The following is a 20,654-nucleotide window of genomic DNA, read 5'->3' on the forward strand; positions in this document are numbered from 1 at the left end:
CTTTGAACCGGTGGTTCCCAACCTTTTGACTTCTGTGGATCCCCACATTTTCATTACTGGAACCAGGGGACCCCCACTGGATCATTATTGGAATCCGGGGACCCTCCCACTGAGTCCTTACTGGAAGCTGGGGACCTAATATGTTAATATTTATGTTTCTAAGCAGTCGCGGACCCCCTGTGGAGCTTCGCAGACCCTCAGGGGTCCCCGGACCACAGGTTGGGAACCAGTGCTTTAAACCTTCAACAATCGACTTGTCCGAGAATAAAGCCAGATTTACTGTCCACTTAGGATTAGAGGGCTGAATGTTGAAACCAAGGTGTAGCTTTACCACTGAGTGGTCAGAAAGATGGGTCAGAGCATGCCCCACATAATTAACTTTTCCACATAAACTTCTGTGCACTAGGAAAAAAATCTATCCTAGATCGATGACCATACATCTTATAAAACATAAATCTAGGGCCTCCTCCCCCTTTCCAACGCCAAATATCTACTAGGCCAAAATCTACCATTGCCTGCTTCACAGAAAAATCTTGTTTTAGGTGAATTAACAGTACCTCTCAGAGTAGACTTATTCAAGACATGATCTAACAATACATTAGAATCTCCTCCCAATAGGATTGGATATTTAGCTATTAATAAACAATTGTATAAAGCCTGGAAGGGTGCTGGATCATCTATATTAGGACCGTAGTATCATGCTATTGTAAACCATAGCCCATACAGCCCTACTTCCACAATCAACCATCTTCCTTTTGAGTCTGGTATTGCATTGCCCTCCATTGCCTTCATAGATATTTTATGAGGATTGCTATACCTTTAACTGCACACAACTGATTGGCACTTACACTATAACCCACCCAATTAATTTGCTTAAGAATTTCTTCCCACTCCTCCCATAATAAATGGGTCTCCTGAAGAATAACCACCTCTTCTTCAATTAGTTTAAAGAATTCAAAAATCTTCCTCCTCATCCTCTTAACCCTGAGGCCATTAACGTTCTAAGAGGGAGTCTTCAGCTCGACTAACTCATGTCTAATCATTATCTAAAAAGAAAAAAAGAGAAGCCCAATGAGCCCCTGCCTAACCTTAATATAGAATGTCTGAGGACAGTTGTATTTTCTTCTTCCTTTTTTCCCACATGATCCCACACCTACTGCAAACAAATACCCATGGCTCTTTTGAAACCCCCCAACCACACCCCTCTCCCAGGGGAACCATCCAGTCTACCTGTGGGAGAGACATGAAATTGCCTGCATTTGAGCTCTCCTCTGGACACCTCAAGCATCATCTAACACAATGCCTTAATCTGTTCTACAAAAGCATGGACTTCATTAGGATCCCTAATATTATGCATCTTGTTATTCCACATAATTCGCAAAGCGGCTGGAAACCTCATCTGGACTGTTGCGCCCAAAGACCTAAGTTCCTGCACGTATTTCCCCAGCTCCCATTGCCTGTCCAACGTTACCCTTGACACGTCAGATTGTATACGAAAAGAACAATCCACTTTTGAAAAGCTGCCCACTTCAAGGGCTTCTGAAAGAATTTTCTCTTTGATAGAATATGTTCTAAAGTTTATTAATATTTTCCTGGTGGCTTTCCTTCCAACATTTCTCTTAAAAGGGTCTCAATTAATTCTTTGGATGTCTTCTTCCAAATTAAGGTGAGCTAGTTTAGGAATAAAATCTCTGATTAGGGAAATAACATAGCCCTTGATATCTTCTCCTTCTCCCCCCTCAGGAATATTTAACCCCTTTGGTGCCTTGGACGAGCTGGTCTTGCCCTCGTCCACGGTAGCCCGGTGCCGAGGACGAGACAAGCTCGTCCTGCTATGGGCCTGCAGGGGGAGCACTAGCACTCACCCTGAGGGCCTGGCATCCCCTCTCCTGAGCAGGGATGGAAGGGGAATCACTTCCCCTTCCACCCCCGGACTCCCCTGTGATGCTCTGATGTCATCAGAGGCTTGCCCTTCTATCCGATCACGTGGAGGGGGCAAGAGAGGCATGTCTCTCTCTGCATTTCTGCTGCCCGATCGTGTCGCGATCGGGCAGCAGAAATACCCACTAGACAGCAGGGATTTTTTTTATTTTTTTAATATTAAATAAGGGGTGCGGTCCCTTGGGCAAGGGCCGCTCCCCGGGGAGGAGGGGGGCAGTTTATTTTTAGGCTTTTATAGGCCGATCTGCCCCCAGGCGGGGCAAAAACCTCTAGGCACCAGTGATCATTGTTTAAAAAAAAAAAAAAAATGTTTTATAGACGTGGGGAGCGACCCCTTAGGCAAGGGTTGCTCCCCTGGGGGAAAAATCTTTTTAGGCCATTTCTGCCCCCATTGGGGGCAGATCGGCCTATTTTTATGAGGCCAATCTGCCCCCAATGGGGGGCTGAAACCTCTAGACACCAGGGATTTTTATTTTTTTGTGCCAATTTCACACAAGGGGAGAGACCTATTAGGAAAGGGTCATTCCAGTGTGGGGCAAATTTATTATAGCCCATTTCTGCCCCCCTTGGGGGCAGATCAGCCTACCACAATGCTACACTCTTGAAGACTGCTCTTCCAGTCCAAGCAGTACCTCTTCTGTATGGCCTCCTCATACTTTCCTGCAAAAACATCACTTCATAGTTTCTTCTGTATGGGACTGGTATGGACTGAGCCTAAGACCACAATCTGTGCTGTATATCGATCGTGTGATAGGCAAATTAAGCATTTTCTTCACCTTACCCATAAATCACTACAAAGACTTTTAGATATACAGAAATGGATATACAAACTCTATAAGCATACTCTTTATAAAGCTATGCCTGTAGAGATATTTAAACCCATATTTTTTTCCACTATAAACTACAGCATTGATCAGACAAACGACTTGTTTTGGAATAAACTTCCACACTGGACTGACCTAAGGTAGCATAGGAATCACAACTAAATGTGTTTATTAACAAAATGTAATATTTGTTTTTTGCCACTAACGGTTTGCCAGCATACATTGCAGGAGGCTTTTGATTCCGAGTACTTGTTGCGTGCTGGTATAACAGAATAAAAGTAACACAGTGGTTTTGTTTATGACGTGTGTGATTGGTACATACATTCAGCTCTTTTGGGAAAATAATGCATTATGGGAAACCTCTACCTGTATTTCTTGCTGAACAGGACTTCTCCACGCTTTCATTTGCTTAGTGTAAGAAATATTATTTTTCTTCAAACATGATTGAACCAACTAAATTAATTGTCTTAGTTACTGGTGTTGAAGCACATGCTCCCTCTGGAATGCATGCAGGTATTTTGGCAAAGCTGTATGCGTTTACCATGCATGTGTTTGTCTTCATACTATTGAACTAGGTACACATTATCTGTCTGTAAACATTTTTTGTTGTCCAATTCATCTTACTTTCCAGCCGAACGTTGTGTTTACCGGCATCTTAAAAGTAATCTATGTGATTTAAAAAGATTTCCATAATAGCATACCGTTTATTAGTCCAATATACAATATCGAATACCTCCAGTTTTGTTTGGATTTTTGATGTTAAGCATTTGGCCTTATAATCTTAAAGAACACGCCCAGACACACTGATTTTGTAAAACACTAAAAATCATTGGGATTGAGCCAATTAGATAATTTTCTGAAAATGCGAGAGCCAAATTAAAGAGTCTGTGAAGTGGAAGAAAGCACTGATTATAGTACCAACTCCATTATTCTTGATAATCCCTTACCTACATACATGCTACATAATCCAAAAGATTCATAACCTGTTATTAGTAAAACAGAGGTTTAGTTTTCATCTCATTTTCAAAGTCACTGGTTAACTTCATGTTTGCTTCATGTTTTGTTTTCAACTGTAATAGTACAATTAAATACATTTTCTGAAACAACAGCTATTCATGTTTCAATTAAACACTCACATTTGAGCTTCTTGAACGAATGTGCACAAAACTATCACTTAGCCACATGGCTTACCTGACAGGCACTACCTTTATATCTGACATTTAACAATAATCTATCTGTTTCCGTCATCAGCAAGATAATTAATTTATTGTGTAATTGTTTATTGCAAAACCCACAATTATAATATAGAAACATAGGTAGCGGACTGAGGGTAGAATAACTAATAAGCGTAACTCAGACAATTACAGTCAATTGTTTACCTTCCAGTCGGGTGGTAATTGTGCACCAAATCCCAAAGCAGGAAACATTTTGTCTCTGAAAAGAAACAGGAAAATACACATATGATCACCTTTCAATAACTGCCAGTGATACCCAATTTATTGTTAAACTAGGGACGGTCAATCTGAGCCAACATCCCAATCCATGAGAATTTAAATTGTGCCCTTGGTATCTAGACTCAATGTTAAGGCAGTATTCTCAGTTTCAAGGATGCTCATTTAGGTTAATCTGTGCATCAAGTAAATATCTGGCTAATTTCACAAATGTATGTGGCCTACAAGATACTGTAATGAGATGGCATCTGAAAAGGATACTTTGAATTAGCAAAGGACAAAAAGACAACATTTTCATATGATTTGTGGTCGTATACGGAGACAATTCAGATTTGTATCATAATTTCTTTCACTGTGATGTGTTCTAAATAACAGACATTGCTAATACCTAATTATGGTCCACAATTTACTGACCTTAGACAGATGGAAGGCAAAGGCTTTGTTGCCAGGATTTGTCATGTTTGTAAATCACCTGACAGCGAATAACGTTTATAAACACTATCTTTCATCATTACATGTACAACTTCTGGCATTGTATATTTTTCTCCCATGTTAACCAATAAAACTGTACATTAGAAACAATTCATACTGAGTTTATTTATTCATCTAATGAGAGCAGCAATAACACCTCAACAAGAAACATAATGTATAGTAGTAGAAGCAACTTAACAGCTTGGGTGGAAACATGAAAAGATAGTGGGATAACTGATAAGTTTGGTTTATAAAATAAAAAAGTATCAAACATAGTTATTTAATAATTACGTTTTGTAAATGTTTGTTATGGAAAAACAACCTAAAGGGGCAATTTAAGTGCACAAAATGTTTTCATCAATAGAGAATGAGAAAGCATTATATAATAGTGAGCATATCTGAAAATCCACCCTGTTACAAATATTTTGAATTCTAGACCCGTCAAGTCAATTTAAACTTTGTTAGGCTAATCAGAGTTAGTCCGAAAAGCACAGTAAATAAATACATATGTTAAAAATCTAAGCTCACAACAAGAAAAAAACAATAAATTGACATTACAAATGAAATATAAACTTTAGATATGATAGGTTTTCAGTAGCAAACCACAGACTTTAAACCTCATTGCAAAGCTAATTCCTTGTGGAGGAACATGAGAGAGTAAATGGCATTCTATGTTAATAGAATCCTATGAAAACAGGAAAATTCAATAGTAAGTAGTCATCACAAATTAAATGTAGGATCTGAATAGCAAAATTGTTCAATGACAACAGCCTTCAAAAACAACCAACGGCATTTTAAACAAATACAATGGGGGCTGTAAGAAATAAACTTCTGATCTTCACTGGTAGAAATCATACAATTTCAAGGCTGGAATAAAGTAACGCATAGTAAAAGGTCCATAATGACCATAAAGAATACTACATGTAGCAAACGCAACACAGTTTCCATTAAAGTTTCAGCGCAAGCACAAGTTAAAACTGTTGACATCACAGATTGATAGTGTACCTGGGGAAATGATAAAAACATCCTTATGCTGCCACAACAGAATCTCATTAGGAGATTTCTCTCCCTAACATTGCTCTCCCAGTGTAAGTAGGGCTCGCAGGAGGGGAAGAGTAAATAATAACATAATCCTCAACAGAAGGTTTCAGCAATTCTACACTTTATCCTCCCATCACCCTCCTTTCCCAGTAGCATTTCTTTGGCCATTTGTTATCTCTGGTGGCAAATTGTTCAGGTATGAAGATCAGGTCTGGTCTTCCTAGCTCAGTGGTCAGCTGTAAAGGGTAGTTGAGCCAGGGTATCTTATAACCAAATACAAAGTTCAAACATCCTTCTATGACAATCTCTGTAAAAACTGGCTTTCTTATTTGTCCATACTGATAACTATAACAATAACAGTGCCATACTTGATGTCATCAAAACATATTTTAGTCCAGGTTCTTCATGGATGAAGAAATGGGGACTACTGTAAAGTAGCCCTAAAAGTTTCCTACAGAATCTGTTGTCCTCTACCTGGAGACAATCAGCTGGACAATAACCCCAAACAGGGGCCCCACAAGTCAAAACAGGGATAAACTTGTGCGTATATATCACTAACATAGCTGGAATGGGGTTGGATCCAACTCTTTTAGCAAAATTAAAGTGTCCCCGTTGCCTATGAATATCTGCTGGCACTAGTGTGCAAACAGGGGCCACAATTAAACCAGGAATCAAAAGTAATACCCAGATATGAAAAACTATAGTACCTTTCTAAGCGACTTCTCTTGACAAAAATAGGTTTGATTTTTGATGGACTGTTCCCAACTATATAATTGATTTTGGTAAAGCTGACTTCTAAATTGAGGCCATCCATAAATGTTACAAAATTATGAATATGTTTTTTAAGACCTGAGAGGGTCTGGGAACTTAAGGCTGCATCATCTGCATTTACTAAGGCTGCTTCTGGTAAATATTTTACCTTTGGAAGTTTTCTACCATGGGACATTAAATATACATGTGGCCTGTTAAAATATTAATTAACAATAGGTTTGGGGGTATGCATGCAACCCTGCCTCACTCTCCATTCCAACTCAAAAACTTTAGTGCATTACCCTAAGGTCCGTAACATAGAGAGGCATTGATGTGTTGGTGAAGGGCTCGAAGACAGTCAATTGGTTCTAATCCATGCCTATATCCTCCAGTATAGCCCGAAGCATTGATCGGTTAACCCGATGAAAAGGTGAACCGAGGGCCATAAATGATGGGCAAATTATCCCTCCCTAGATTTGCCAAGGTGTATTTATGAATTAATAATTTTGGGTTAAGGACTTACTCTTGCATATTCAGGCCCTCTCTAAAGCTATACTGAAAAAGTGCTATAATGCCTGAAGCTTTCTTCCAAGACATGATTCTCTGAAGGACTATATGTTAAAGGCAATGGAGTCCAATAAATAAATTGGGCGGTATCACCCGGGGTCTTGTCTACTGCTCTTCTTAAAAATAGGCACAGTAACAGCTGTGTGCCATGAGCTCGATGGCTTAGAATAAGCAGCAACATTTAGGACATTAATAATGGCAGGCACCAAGAACTCCAGTCTAGACTTATGTAGGTCCATCTGGACCCCATCTGGGCCCAGGTCTTTATTGCCAGGACTTTGAGCGATGGCCAAATAATGTCCTTTAGTTTGAACAAGAGAGTAAGAGTTTTACTATAACCAATAACCTCCCAATGTGTAGAAGCATGGGAATTTGGACCACAGATTGTCAGAATTCACAATCTTCCACAAACCACAATACCCCTTGCTACAAAGGCATTGATTAATTTGTTTCAGGCATCCTTTTTAATGGCCCTCTTTATTACTTGAACTGCCTGTTGGTATTCAGCCCTTAACAGAGAAACGACAACCCTGTTCCAAGGCTCTTTGTTAAGAGGAGTCCTTCAGTGTTTATTAGCAGCCCTACAGGTACTATTAAACCACCTTGGGTCCAGATTGTGCATTCGAATAGAAGGAATCAAAAGAAGTATTTTAATATTTTCCTCTAAAATAATAAAAGAATCCACAAGATCCTCACATAAAGCTGGTTTGAACAATAGGTGTTCCTGATGGATAATCACATACTTAAGATGAAAAGGGTTATAAACAGGTACTACTCAAGCCAATGTTAGAGTTAAGATCTCCTCCTAAAATATTTCTGAGGCAGTTATGAACCAAAGAGCATCTCTTTTAGAGGATATCAATAACCTGGAACAGGGTGGCAAATAACACAAGCAGGAAGACTTCAAAGTCGGACCCCTGCTGAGGACCGTGCATACATTGAAAAAGAATGTTGCAGACCAAGTCTGGATTCCTGCCAATTATTTATCACACAATCCCCATAAGAAATCTTCCTAGTAGAGGTAACACACCACAACCCTCTTACATAAATTATAATGTCATCAAAATCAGCCATGTTGAAATTAGCATACCTGCTAAGCCAATGGCAGAACTTATGTTTCATTAAGAGGTTGTCTCAGGCATGCCTGACCTCAGCGCCGGGATACCATAAAGAATAACAACATATGGGTGTTTGGTAAATTCATGCTTGACTCTCTCCTCTGTTCACATACTTGTCACTAATACTACCCCTCACCCCTGTCCAGAAGGGGGGCCTGCACAGAATTCAGCTTAGGTGGGAGACACCATTGTTGTAGTTACAATAGTGACTCCCCTCTCGGGAAAGAACAGAGGATGAAGGGGACCACCCCTTTGCACACATGGCACCCATCCGTGATGTAGTTAGTGTGATAACTTCCTTCTCTAATGCACATATATGCTCAATTAATAGGTTAACACAGGATTCAATCACAATTCTTAATTTTACAAATAAAGTATCCCAATAAGAGCCCCGACTAAAACCGCTAGTGGTGTTTGAAGGGTTGCACAGTACTGGCTGAGTGGCACTCATATGATGTGAGTCAAATGTCTGCAACTGGTTTTCCCCTTACCTTGGGTTTCTCTTCTTGTTAGCTGGAGGCCTACTGCCCAAGGGCTGGATATTGTCATGTTGAGGAGGCGAGTTGCGAGGGGCAATCAAGTCTGATAATAATGGACAGGTCCATAGGGGATAGAGAAGGAGCTACTGGCGGCTGAGAAGCAGGATTGTTAGCGGAATCCCTCTGTAGATGGCTGAACAGATGATGACTCAGCTAAGTACACTGGCTGCCCCCATTCTGCCTGATCAATTTCCTTTGTAATTACCCAAGTGGAACGGGCGAGAAAATAATCCACAGTAAGGTTCTTTGAATCATCCATTGGCTTATTTGGGCACATAGCTTTCTTTTTGCCAATATTCAAAACTATATTACCAATGGCAGGATCGCCATTCCAAGTGGATAATTCCAAACTTTTTGGGAGGAACAATTAACATTAAAAACATATATATCTATAACCATATATTTATTTATATATATAGAGATCTATCTATCTATCTACCTATCTCTCCCTCTCTATATATATATTATATATATATAAAATGTCACTTACCCAGAGTACATCTGTTCGTCGCATGTAGTGCTGCAGATTCACATGCTGTGCATATATTCCATCATCTAGTGTTGGGCCCGGAGTGTTACAAGTTGTTTTTCTTCAAATAAGTATTTTCTCGAGTCACAGGATCGAGTGACTCCTCCTCTCGGTAATAGTATGCATGGGCATCGACTCCTTTATAAGATTGTTTTCCCACTGAAGGGTATAGGAAGGAGTGATAGAGTGGAAGAATGTAAATGTCCAACCAAATGTAATAAGTAAATAAGATGTCCATACAAATGTAATATGTATATATATATATATACACATATGTACAAATAAATACTGCAACGACTACAGGCTTCCGGGGTGGAGGAAGGGTGCATGTGAATCTGCAGCACTATATGCCACAGATGTACACTGGGTAAGTGAAATTTTCTGTTCGATGGCATGTGTAGCTGCAGATACACATGCTGTGCATAGACTAAAAAGCAGTCAATCCTCCCAAGAAAGTGGTGGCTAGCCTGTAAGGGTTGAAGTCATTTGAAATAGTGTTTTAAGTACAGCTTGACCAACATTGGCCTGTTGCTTTGAGACTACATCCACACAGTAATGTGTTGTGACTGTATTTAGTGTGGACCATGTAGCAGCTTTGCATATGTCTGCCATTGGTATGTTTCCTAAAAATGCCATGGAAGCTCATTTTTCCTAGTAGAATGTGCTTTAGGAGTTATCAAAAGTTGTCTTTTTGTTTTAATGTAACATGTTTGAATATATCTTACAATCCATCTAGCTAATCCTTGTTTAGAGATAGGATTTCCTTTATGTGGCTGTTGGAAAGCTAGACGAAGATGTTTAGTTTTCCTAAACTCTTTTGCTCTATCAACATAATACATTAGAGCTCTTTCTGCAGTTGAGTCTGGCTGTGGGAAGAAGACTGGCAATTCCAGTGATTGATTAATGTGAACAGGAGAAACTACTTTTGGCAAGAATTTTGGATTTGTCCTAAGTACAACTTTATGTTTGTGTACTTGGAAAAATGGTTCCTCCTGAGTGAATGCTTGTATTCCACTCACTCTTCTTAATGAAGTAATTGTTATTAAGAAAGCAACTTTCCAAGTGAGAAATTGAATATCACATGAATGCATGGGCTCGAATTGTGGTCCCATTGTGAGCACAATATTGAGATTCCATGCAGGAGCTGGTGGGTTTCTTGGTGGACTAATACGCTTAAGTCCTTCCATAAAGGCTTTTATGACAGGGACTCTGAAGAGAGAAGTATGTTGTATGGTTTGTAAGTATGCTCATATAGCAGAAAGATTCATTTTAATCGAGGAAAAAGCTAAATTTGCTTTTTTGTAAATGAAGCAGGTAGCATGCAATATCCTGTATTGATGCTTTAAGGGGGTCTATATTTTGGGGCTGACAGTAGTAAACAAACCGTTTCCACTTGTTAGCATAGCATTGCCTAGTTGTAGGTTTGGGTGCTTGTTTTAGAACTTCCATACATTTTAATGAAAGGTGTAAATATCCAAATTCTATGACTTCAGGAGCCAAATCGCTAGGTTGAGGACACTGGGATTAGGATGCCTGATTTGACCTTTGTTCTGTGTTAACAGATCCGGTCTGTTTGGAAGTTTGCAATGGGGTACTACTGAGAGATCTAGGAGTGTTGTGTACCAGTGCTGTCGTGCCCTCGTGGGAGCTATGAGTATCATGGTGAGAGAGGTGTGACACAGTTTGTTGACCAGAAATGGAATTAACCGGAGAGGGGGAAAAGCGTAAGCAAATATCCCTGACCAGTTGATCCATAGAGCATTGCCCTTGGACAGAGAGTGTGGGTGTCTAGATGCAAAGTTTTGGAATTCTGCGTTTTTCGCATGTTGAGAAAGGTCTATGTCTGGTGTTCCCCACATTTGAAAGTACTGTTGAAGTACCTGTGAGTAAACTTCCTATTTGTGTATTTGTCGCTGCGTCCTGCTTAGTAGGTCTGCTAGCTGGTTGTGTATCCCTGGGATGTATTCCGCTAGCAGGAAAATGTGATTGTGAATCGCCCATTTCCAAATTGTTTGGGCTAGAAGGGACAACTGAGATAAATGTGTTCCTCCCTGTTTCTTCAGATAATACATTGTTGTCATAATGTCTGTCTTTATTAAGACTGTTTTGTGCCTGAGGAGAGGTTGAAAAGATTTTAGGGCGAGAAACACAGCTAACAATTCTACATAGTTTATGTGGTAAGTTAATTGCGTTGAATACCATTCCCCTTCTATGGTTAGGTTGTTGAGATGAGCTCCTAAACCTGTCACTGACGCATCTGTTGTTGTTATGGTCTGAGGCACAGGGTCTTGAAATGACTGCCCTTTTATTAAGTTGTTGTGATTCCACCATTGTACAGATTTGTGAGTTTGGCGGTCTAGCAACACTAGATCCTGTAATTGACCCTGTGCTTGAGACCACTGTTGTGAGAGACACTGTTGCAGTGGTCTCATGTCTAGACGTGCATGCAGTACTTTTGCTATGCATAATGCCATCATTCCCAACAGTTTCATGATAAATCTTACTGTGTAAGTTTGATTGGGCTGTATCTGTGATATGATGTTTTGAAAAGCCTGTATGCTTTGTGGATTTGGGTAGGCTAATGCTTTTTGAGTATTGAGAATCGCACCTAGGTAAGGTTGAACCTGCGATGGTTGAAGATGAGATTTCTGGTAATTGATTGTGAACCCTAATGTGTATAGGGTAGCTAGTGCATTGAGTGTGTTGTTGGCACTGTATAATATTGCTTGATTTTATTAGCCATTCGTCTAGATAAGGAAAGACATGTATGTATTGTCTTCTGAGGTGAGCTGCTACTACAGCTAGACATTTTGTGAAAACCCTTGGAGCTGTTGTTATGCCTAAGGGAAGTACGTTGAACTGGTAATGTTTGCCATCTATTACAACTCTTAGGTATTCGCGATGAGCTGGATTTATGGGAATATGAAAGTAAGCATCTATTAGATCCAAGGCAGTCATGTAGTCTTGTTTTTGTAGTAGGGGAATTACATCCTGTAGAGTAACCATCTGAAAGTGTTCTGACAGGATATATAGATATAGAGATCTAGAATGGGTCTGAGAGTACCATCCTTTTTTGGTATCAGGAAATATAGTGAATATACTCCTGTTCCCTGTTGTGATATTGGAACTGTTTCTACTGCTCCTTTTAGTAATAAAGATTGTACCTCTTGTTTTAGCATAACATTGTGTTCTGGGGAGAGTCTCTGAGAGGGAATGTTTGGTGGAGTAGAAATGAGTTCTAGGCAGTAACTATTGCAGATAATTGAAAGTACCCACTGATCTGTGATGATATTTTGCCAGTGAGAGTGGAATTGTTGCAGTCTCCCGCCCACAGGAGATGTGTGGGGATTGTGGGATGTTGAGGACGTCATTGTTTTGGGGGAATGGTGACACTCTTTGAGACCCTCACAGCGCCTTGAGACCCTCACGGGTGAGTAGTGGGCTTTACAAATTCCTGATTGATTGACTGATTGAAGTATTAAATATTCCTCTGGCTCTAAAGTGTTGGCCTCTGTAAGAGCCTCTAAATGATCCTCTTGGACAATACTGCTGGGTTTGTATAGGCTTTGAGGTGGAAGCCTCTGTAGTTTGGGGTTTGAAACCTCCCCTAAACTACTGTTTGCAAAAGGAACCCCGCTGAGGTGTGGTATATAGGGCTCCCATGGCTTTTGCAGTGTCGGAGTCCTTTCTATAGTCGTGTCAACTTCAGGTCTGAATAGATGTTCCTTATCAAAAGGCATGTTAGGCACTGCCTGCTGTATTTCAGGTTTAAACCCGGAGGATCTTAGCCATGCATGTCTACGAATTGTTATGCTAGTGTTGAGACTTCTAGCTGCAGTATCAGCTGCATCGAGGGCAGATCTAATTTGATTATCAGTGATTGCTTGTCCCTCTTCAACAATTTGTTGCGCTCTTTTCTGATGCTCTTTAGGCAAATATTGCAAGAATTCTTGCATTTCATCCCAGTGTGCCCTGTCAAACCTTGCTAACAGGGCTTGGGAATTGGCAATACACCATTGGTTAGCTGCTTGTGTAGCTACCCTTTTACCAGCCGCATCAAACTTTCTACTTTACTTGTCAGGGAAAGGAGTATCCCCTGAAAACTGGCTACTGGCTCTTTTCCTTGCAGCACTAACTGCAATAGAGTCTGGTGGTACCTCTTGTGTGATGTAAACTGGATCGGTTGGCGCAGGCTTATATTTTTGATCTATTCTTGGGGTTAAAACCCTAGCCTTGACAGGTTCCTTAAATATGACTTCAGCATGTCTAAGCATACCAGGCAGCATTGGTAAACACTGGTAGCGTGAGTGAGTGGAGGACAATGTGTTAAAAAGAAAATCCTCCAATGGTTCAGCATGCATCTGCCCTAGAAATGACCTGAATGTAAACCGTATTATCCTCTAGTGGTGAAGGTTTGTACGGATAGAGGTCTGGGTCATTTAATGGTATGGAACCTGGGTCATTTATCCCCAGGGGTCCACTGTATCTCCATGTGAGTAGGTGTGAGAATGTGTTGGTGAGGGCAATGGTGGTGGGGTAGTAGGTGGTGCAGAGAAAGAAAGCTGTGCGAATGTGGTGGAGAAAGCTGAAAAGGTGATGGCTTCTCCTTTCTTTTCAATATTTTTGCTGGTGGTGGAGCAGTGTCAAGAGAATCTTGAAACGCCAGCTTCCTCTTGGTCTGTGGAGGAGGTGAAGCAATAATCTTCCATGTCTCCTTATGGATATGTATCTTTCTTTGTCTAGTGTCCATAACCTCCAAAATTGGCTGGATATCAGAGTCCTCAGAATGATATTCAGATGTTTTAATGCCTTTGGAGGATTGTTCAGAGATTGTCTTTGAACTGTGTTTTAAACGGCTCGAAAGTCCTGCCTCTTCTGTATAGAAGGATTTTTTTGGCTCCAAAATCGTACTTTTTTCGGTCCAGAAGATACTGTCTTTGATTTTGGCTCCGAAGCCGGACGTTGAATTTTTGACTCTGTAGAGTGTGGAAGAGTATGGGCGTCGGATCGGCTCGGCTCGGAGGTGGAGCTTTTAATGTGTTTGCTCGACTCCGGCACCGAAACAGGCGCGGCCTGTTGATGGGGTGACTTGGCCTTTTTCAGCGCCGAACCAGTAATCGGTTGGCTGTCTCCATCAGAGTCTGCTTCGGAGTCAGTGTCCTGAATTGAAACAGCCGTCTGTGCCTGCTCTTCCTCTAAGGTTTGGATGGACTGGGTATACTTCGATGCCATCATGAGTCTTCTTGCTTTCCGGTCACTCAGTGTCTTTTTCGACCGGAACGACGGACAGGCTTTACAACCTTTTTCTCAATGTTCTGGTGAGAGGCAAAGATTACATACCACATGCTGATCAGTATAAGGGAATTTCACGTGGCATCGAGGACAGAACTGGAATGGAGTCCCATCCATCAGGTTATGATGTGGTAGGCCTGAACAGGCTCAAGTAGTGCGCAAGCACCAGAAAGGGCGTTTTCTTGTTCCTGACGGTACTATCGGCTCGAATGCAGATGGAAACGCGATTGAAACAATAACGACGGTAGAATAAAGTTAATATAAAGTTTCTGAATCAAAAGTCTCGGAGCGAGAGGAAACACGTCCGAACCCGACAGCAGAAAGAAAACAATCTAACAAAGGAGTTGATGCCCATGTGCACTATTACCGAATGGAGGAGTCACTCTATCCAGTGACTCAAGAAAATACTTCTTCGAAGAAAAACAACTTGTAACACTCCGGGCCAAATACTAGATGGCAAAATATATGCACAGCATGTGTATCTGCAGCTACACATGCCATCGAACATATATATTTTTCATATAATCCGTATTTATGGGCTATGATGAAGATCGACACGGTCGAAACGCATCAGCCTTGAATGATGCTTACAATTTTATGAAGCAAATAACGATATTGGATTGCAGAAATCTGGAGTGCCGGTGACTTCTTCCAATAAGGGTTTGGAAGGACAGCTGTGTGGATGTTTATGGATTCTGCACCTGAAAAACCAAGCACTGATTTCGATTGGCGGTTGCAGTCAGCTGAGAGCAGGAAGTTGTTTGATATATATATATATACATATATATATATGACCTACTGGCAGTCACCATTAGGTATTTGTACTTAGGACCATGTTTCTAAGCAAAAGTGTTTTTTTGACTTACCTATATCTTTGGCACCATTTGATGAATTTTCACGGAACTTTCCCAAAAAAAGTGCCACAGTTATTCTTGTTCCACACGGAAAGTTTCTGGGTGATCCGACAAGTGGGGGCGACAAAAAGATGGTGGGGGGAGTAACAAAAGTTGTACTTCCCATGTTAATTCCCATATGACAATTAGATACAACTACAGCCCGAACTACTGGAAGGAATCCCAACAAATTTAACCGAAAACTAGCTTTCGGTACACAGATTACGCTTCTGCTTATTTGGTGTGAATTGGTTCAGAATGTTTTGAGAAATTTTAAGAAATCCAAATTTGTATATCTGTGGCTTTACAAATAATGACGAGCTCATGCAGGGAAATGCACAACTTTGATTGGCGGACCAACACTTCAGCCAGGAAATTTTGGCAGCTATCTTGGGACTCAGTTTCAGCCAAGTCATACAAAAAAAGTAAACAAAAAAGACAAGGGGCCATGGGAGAGTCACCCTGACCCTTTAGGTCTGGTATAGGGTCTTAGAGGGACCTTCAAGAGCAACAAAAAAAAGTTATTTCATTTTTACCTGGCTGCGTGGCCCCATTCCTTTTTTAATAAATATGTAAAAAGTTATTTGGGCCCTGGAGGATGGTTTCCCCAGGGCTGAGATCGGCCTGGGGTTGGGGGGGCAGGGGGGGGGTTGCTAGGCCCCACTACCCCCTCAAAAAATAATTAATTATTTTAGCTAGGTCCTGGGGGATAGGATCCCCAGGGCTGAGATCAACCTGGAGTGCCAAATTTGTTTTAAAAAAATTAGATGGCCGCTTAGACCCCTCCACCCAAAAAATATTAATTAATTAGGCTGGACCCTTGGGGATGGAGCCCCTGGGGCTGAATTTGGCTTGGGGAGGGTGGCCGCTGCTCCCCCCTAAATTATTATTTCAGCTGGGCGAATGGCCAGATGAAGTTCCAGGGGCTGAGGTCGCCTGGGGTGCCAAAAAAAAAAAAAAATACAATTAGAAGGCCGGGCGAGGAGCCATAAATAAAACCTTTCAGATTAATCACATTGTAACTCAATCAGCCACACATTGAATCTGGACACCAAATTAAAGTTTCAAAGAGTTTTATTACAGACTCAAAATCAAACTTACATAAATAAGTCTCAAAACCATAGTATAAACATACAAAATCACTAAAGGAGAATTAAAGCGTTGCACAACATTGAATTTAATCAGCATGTGTAGAACCAATATTCCAACAGCAATGATGCAGAAAATCAGAAAAAAGCGTTTCATGCTTAAAATCCAAAATCAAGTTCTCCTGCCTAACTATTGAATCGAGATTCATAACTATTCTAATTTTGAAAGGGATTTCATGAGAAAAGGTCAGCATAACAGAACTTCAGTAGGAGTTTCTGTCAAGTGAGGTGAGTAGCAGGAAGCTTTTTATAAAAAATAAAGTATGAGGTCTGTACCTCAGAAGGATCTGAAACTACTGCTAACTAAACCATACCTAAATCTTGATTCTTCCATGGGGCTAACATAATCGTCAAACTTTTCCACTGAAAAACAAAGTTACATATCACATGTTTTTAATTGATGTTTGCATCGCTTTTAAGTCTTTTCCGTACAGCCATGGTGCACCCTCACACTCAGAAATTTCAGAAGAATTATAGCTGCCAGCTCAGGATACGTCTTCCATCCTTGTAACACTTCTCTCAGGCTCCCTCACCTCTCACGCAAAATAGGCTCCTTATTAATCCCAATGCTTGTACCATGACACCTGCAGCTTAAGCAAAATATGCAATAAAGCAAGCTTTCACATTCAAGTTTAGAACACACAAAAATAATTTGGGCCTTCACTTTGGCCAAGCTAAAGTAAATATGAATAAACTTTAGTTTTAATAATTTCCACACATTTCTCATGCCGCATATAAAATGATTAGGATATCTTATCCTTAGCTGGCAAGAGTGGAATTCCCTGGATATGATTTGTGATGGTCTCTTTGCAGGAGCTGGGGATGTCTCACTTTTGAGCTTCCCCAGGCGCCGGAGGGTCGGTCTCGAAGTCCACTATTAAACGCACCTTTTGGTCTTGTAGACATCTGTCACTTCATCCACAGACAAACTATGGTTGTCTAACCAATTAATTTCTCCTTATCAAGGACTCCTTTATGAAGGAGGGCTGGCTAGATGAGACTGAGCCTCCACTGGCCAGGCGTCTTTACCTGCAGATTTGTTATGGAACTCTGCCTCTCCATGCGGTTACTGTTAGCTGGTCTGGTGTGTGTAGGGACAGTGATACCTGCTGTTTAACATGTAGGGCTCCTTTAGAGACTGTATAACATATATGACCAGCAGGAAGAGCTGGCTTGTCCCACCTTGTAGGAATTTTGATATTGGGGAGCATCAGGCAGCCCTTAGGACTTTGAGAACCAACTCAAGTAAGCTATTAGTGTATGTCCTGACTAGATTCTTAGTAGGCATGTGGAGATTAAGGTCAAAGGCATGCGGTGCTCGGGATATAGTAGGTGAAGGAGTCAGCCACAACTGACTGTGATACATCACATAAATTATACTTTCTAGTGTTAGTACTAGGGTAGGCCACAGATTTGTTTTAAATGTAACCGGATTGTAACTAACACCAATGAATATAATTTATCTTTGGTTGGGCTGTGTTGTTTTAATCCTAATGTTATTAACTGATTATGTTGTGTCTGGACAGCTAATTATTTGTTTTTAATTCTGTATTTATTTATTATCTTACGTCAAAGTGTGTGATTTTATTGTGTCATGTACTTTTATGGCTCAGTGCCGAAATAAAGTCTGCATTGATTGAAAATGATTATAAAAATAACGTTCTTAAACACTATAAAAAACATTCTTGCAAAACGATGATTAAATGTAGTTTACATGGAAAGTTACATTCATATGTGCACTTTACTTGTATGCATTTCAGTGCACCACATTATATGGAAAGCCATTTGCATACATTGCATAGGAAAATAATCACTCCTTTTCTTCACTTTTTAAGAAACATAATGGCACAGCCAAGTTATGCTCTCTCAGCTTCAATTGGAGAGTTCCATCTCAAGATGACCTAGTTGTTTTCTCTTTAAACAAATAATCCTAGAGACACTGGAAGAAATCTTACTAAAATACAAACATACTTTCCCTTCATTGCACCCTAGAATATTTTCACTTCATTACACTCCAGAATCCATAAAGCCAACATCAAAAAGATGCCTCATATCGACTACCCCAATGGACATTATTCAGATCACCTCTTTTCCTACTTTGCAAATTACATAGAATCAGCAGCACTGCACGTAGACAGACCCTCAATCTACTGATGTAAACTCAAATTTCACTAGCCAATTAATCCTTACACTGGCTGCAAGTGGCTTTATGTACCATCTTTAAAGAAATGCACACTGCACATTGAGCTGTAACACTGGATATCTCTCCATTCACATTAAACCTAGCACTCACCAGCAAACAATACCACTTCACTCTGGATTGCCCCACATAGGACCATTTGTTACTTCAAACATTCTAGAATTGGAGGGAGCTCTTTCTCTGGTCAGGCAGTTAGGTACTCGTACTCAATACTTGATATAATAGGAGAAACTGACTACTTGCTTGGATTTCAGAGAGAAATTAAAACCTGGCCATCCTATTTCACATAAATGAAAAATACAGCCTCACACATCACAGTTAATACAGCATGCCCAACTGTGTCTTTTCTCACAAATCTGAACAATACATCATGCTTGGTAGCTATGAACTTCCTGTACATGTTTGGAGCACAGCTTTGAACCTCAGGCACCCTCATATAGCTAGGTGCTTACACAGACACACACATACAAAATATCATACAGTCAGAGACCAAGAACCCAATATGATAACATTTGGCTGAACAAAATGGCAAACCTTTCAGATATTCCCACACCAGACAGACGTGAATGTCTTTCATTTATTGTCTTCTACTGCACTCAACATGTCTATAGCTGTATTGATGCATCTCTGACTATATATCCACTGTGTATTGAGCGTTGTTTAAATAAAAGTAATTTTCCACAAAAATATTGAACCCAATATGGATCTAAGCACTTTGTAAAGGTAGAAAACAGTATAAGAATGGAAACAGAAAACAGTATATAAATGCTACCTGATCTATCTGTCACCAAAGATGCATTACTTAGGTTTGGGGCATTTCATATCAAAACTTTTGCAACCTTGTGTTAGACCTGACATCCTCGGTATGGCCTTCCCCCAAACCTTTTTATGTCTTCATTCCTCCTGTTTTCTGAATTTATTTTTGTTGGCATTAGGACTCTGTGCAATTGACCAAGGGCTTGTTTCTTTTCTTTTTCTTTCTCTCTTTCTCTCTCTCCTCTCCTCTCCTCGTAAAATTGTCCAACACCTGATTGGAACATTTAGTTTATTTGTAACTCCTTAGTAAAATGGTTCTACATGTACCCAGCGCCTTTGAAGTCAATGCTAATAGTGGGCCTGCAACACTTGTTGTGACACACACTGACGTAACGTTTTAAAACATGCCTCAGGTCTGCCATTGCAAACAGTAGTGCAGTTTTAAACTGCCAATTCAACCTGGCAAAATAAACATTTTCAAAAAGAACAGATGATGGACAAAATGCTGAACAATGCCAAACATTCATCCCCAGTCACAGATCAAGGCCTGAATCCATTGTTTTTTTGCCCACCATACCACCGCCAGTTTGGACCCAGCCACATGTAAATCAGTATTGACCCTGCTCCCCACGGGAACAGTCCAACTCGAACTGCCAGGCCAGGTCCTCCCTGGCCCGGCAACAAGCATTCTGGGACCAGTTTGGGGGTATCACTCCTCATCAGCCAGGCTAGCTTGAATCTGGTGGCATAGCAAGCACGGGAGCCATATCTTGGCTTTCACAGCATACTGAGGGCGGCAAATGTAAACTGGGGTGGCATGGTGGGCAAAAATAACGATTGATTATGATGCGGCCCAAGCAATTGCCAGTGGCTGAGATTAATTCAGCATCACATCCATCACCTTGTTGAAATAAACATTTTGCAGGTTTAAACCTTCCTTTTTAATACATATTTCACCTCTGAGGTAGGTTGTAAAGGCTGTAGGGCAGGGTGCATTGCATTTAAAAGTAGGACATGTGGGTGTAAATTTTACAAGTCCCGGTAGTAGAAAAACTCCTACATTTATTTTTCACCACTTTAAGACCTACTTCTCCCTTGGATAAGATTGGGTTACCTTATCGCATTTAATAATTG

The 20,654-nt window shown here is 40.5% G+C and overlaps 1 protein-coding gene across 3 annotated transcripts in view; it reads right to left on the reverse strand.

Moving 5' to 3' along the window:
- The window catches only part of CPNE2 (copine 2), a 703,062-nt gene that overhangs the window by 132,703 nt on the left and 549,705 nt on the right, over window positions 1-20,654 (reverse strand). For all 3 annotated transcript variants that reach the window (XM_069217223.1, XM_069217224.1, XM_069217225.1), the window contains exon 12: window positions 4,145-4,199. In XM_069217223.1, the coding sequence (XP_069073324.1) occupies window positions 4,145-4,199 (55 nt within the window). The remainder of the gene's footprint in view (window positions 1-4,144; window positions 4,200-20,654) is intronic.

The sequence above is a fragment of the Pleurodeles waltl genome, chromosome 12 (genome assembly GCF_031143425.1).
Source record: "Pleurodeles waltl isolate 20211129_DDA chromosome 12, aPleWal1.hap1.20221129, whole genome shotgun sequence".
NCBI lineage: Eukaryota > Metazoa > Chordata > Amphibia > Caudata > Salamandridae > Pleurodeles > Pleurodeles waltl.